The sequence below is a fragment of the Coenobita brevimanus genome, chromosome 57, assembly GCF_032717465.1.
Source record: "Coenobita brevimanus isolate Jiangsu-jjx chromosome 57, ASM3271746v2, whole genome shotgun sequence".
NCBI classification, from domain to species: Eukaryota; Metazoa; Arthropoda; class Malacostraca; order Decapoda; family Coenobitidae; genus Coenobita; species Coenobita brevimanus.
This window is the reverse complement of record NC_137010.1, coordinates 57,400,969-57,401,509: the sequence shown is the minus strand read 5'-3', so window position 1 is coordinate 57,401,509 and position 541 is coordinate 57,400,969. Positions and strand designations below refer to the sequence as shown.

The window sequence follows — 541 nt, the reverse complement described above, 5'->3', positions numbered from 1 at the left end:
CTGCATCACATCCTTTATATATGATTTTTTTCGTCCGACAATCCTGACAAACTCGCTTCAAATTCTTGATGGTCGTAGCGCACTCGTAACTACTCTGGTGAGGGTCTAAGCTACTCCTAGCTACTCATGGCTACTCGTAGACCTTTACGGACCACTTGGTTTGCCAGTGCGTAGTGACTCTTAGTTATTCATAGTGCCGCCCCAGGGTAGTTATTCATAGTGCCGCCCCAGGGTAGTTATTCATAGTGCCGCCCCAGGGAACTCGTAGCATGTGTGTAGCTACTTGCGGCACCCACCTGGCACACTCCTGCATTGCTGGATTATTGGCCAGACTGACAAGCATCCGCGAGGAGTTTGAACTGTTGGCGACTCTTGGTCCGACTCCTGAATGTGTGGAAGCCCCTTTAGAGACAGCCATAATTAATTTCTTTAATGTAAAACGTCTTTCCTCGGCTGAATAAAAGCATCTGGAGGTAGTAATAATAAAATAAAATGCTCGTCGTGAATGTAAAGTGAATAACCCCATCATTACGAGAGAGAG

General features: G+C 46.4%; 1 protein-coding gene across 1 annotated transcript in view; it reads right to left on the bottom strand.

Moving 5' to 3' along the window:
* Positions 1-214: 214 nt before the first annotated feature.
* Positions 215-541, bottom strand: part of LOC145402041 (uncharacterized) — a 4,797-nt gene continuing 4,470 nt past the window's right edge. Inside the window, exon 3 of the mRNA XM_080274138.1 lies at positions 215-384. Coding sequence (XP_080130264.1) covers positions 215-384 — 170 coding nt within the window. The remainder of the gene's footprint in view (positions 385-541) is intronic.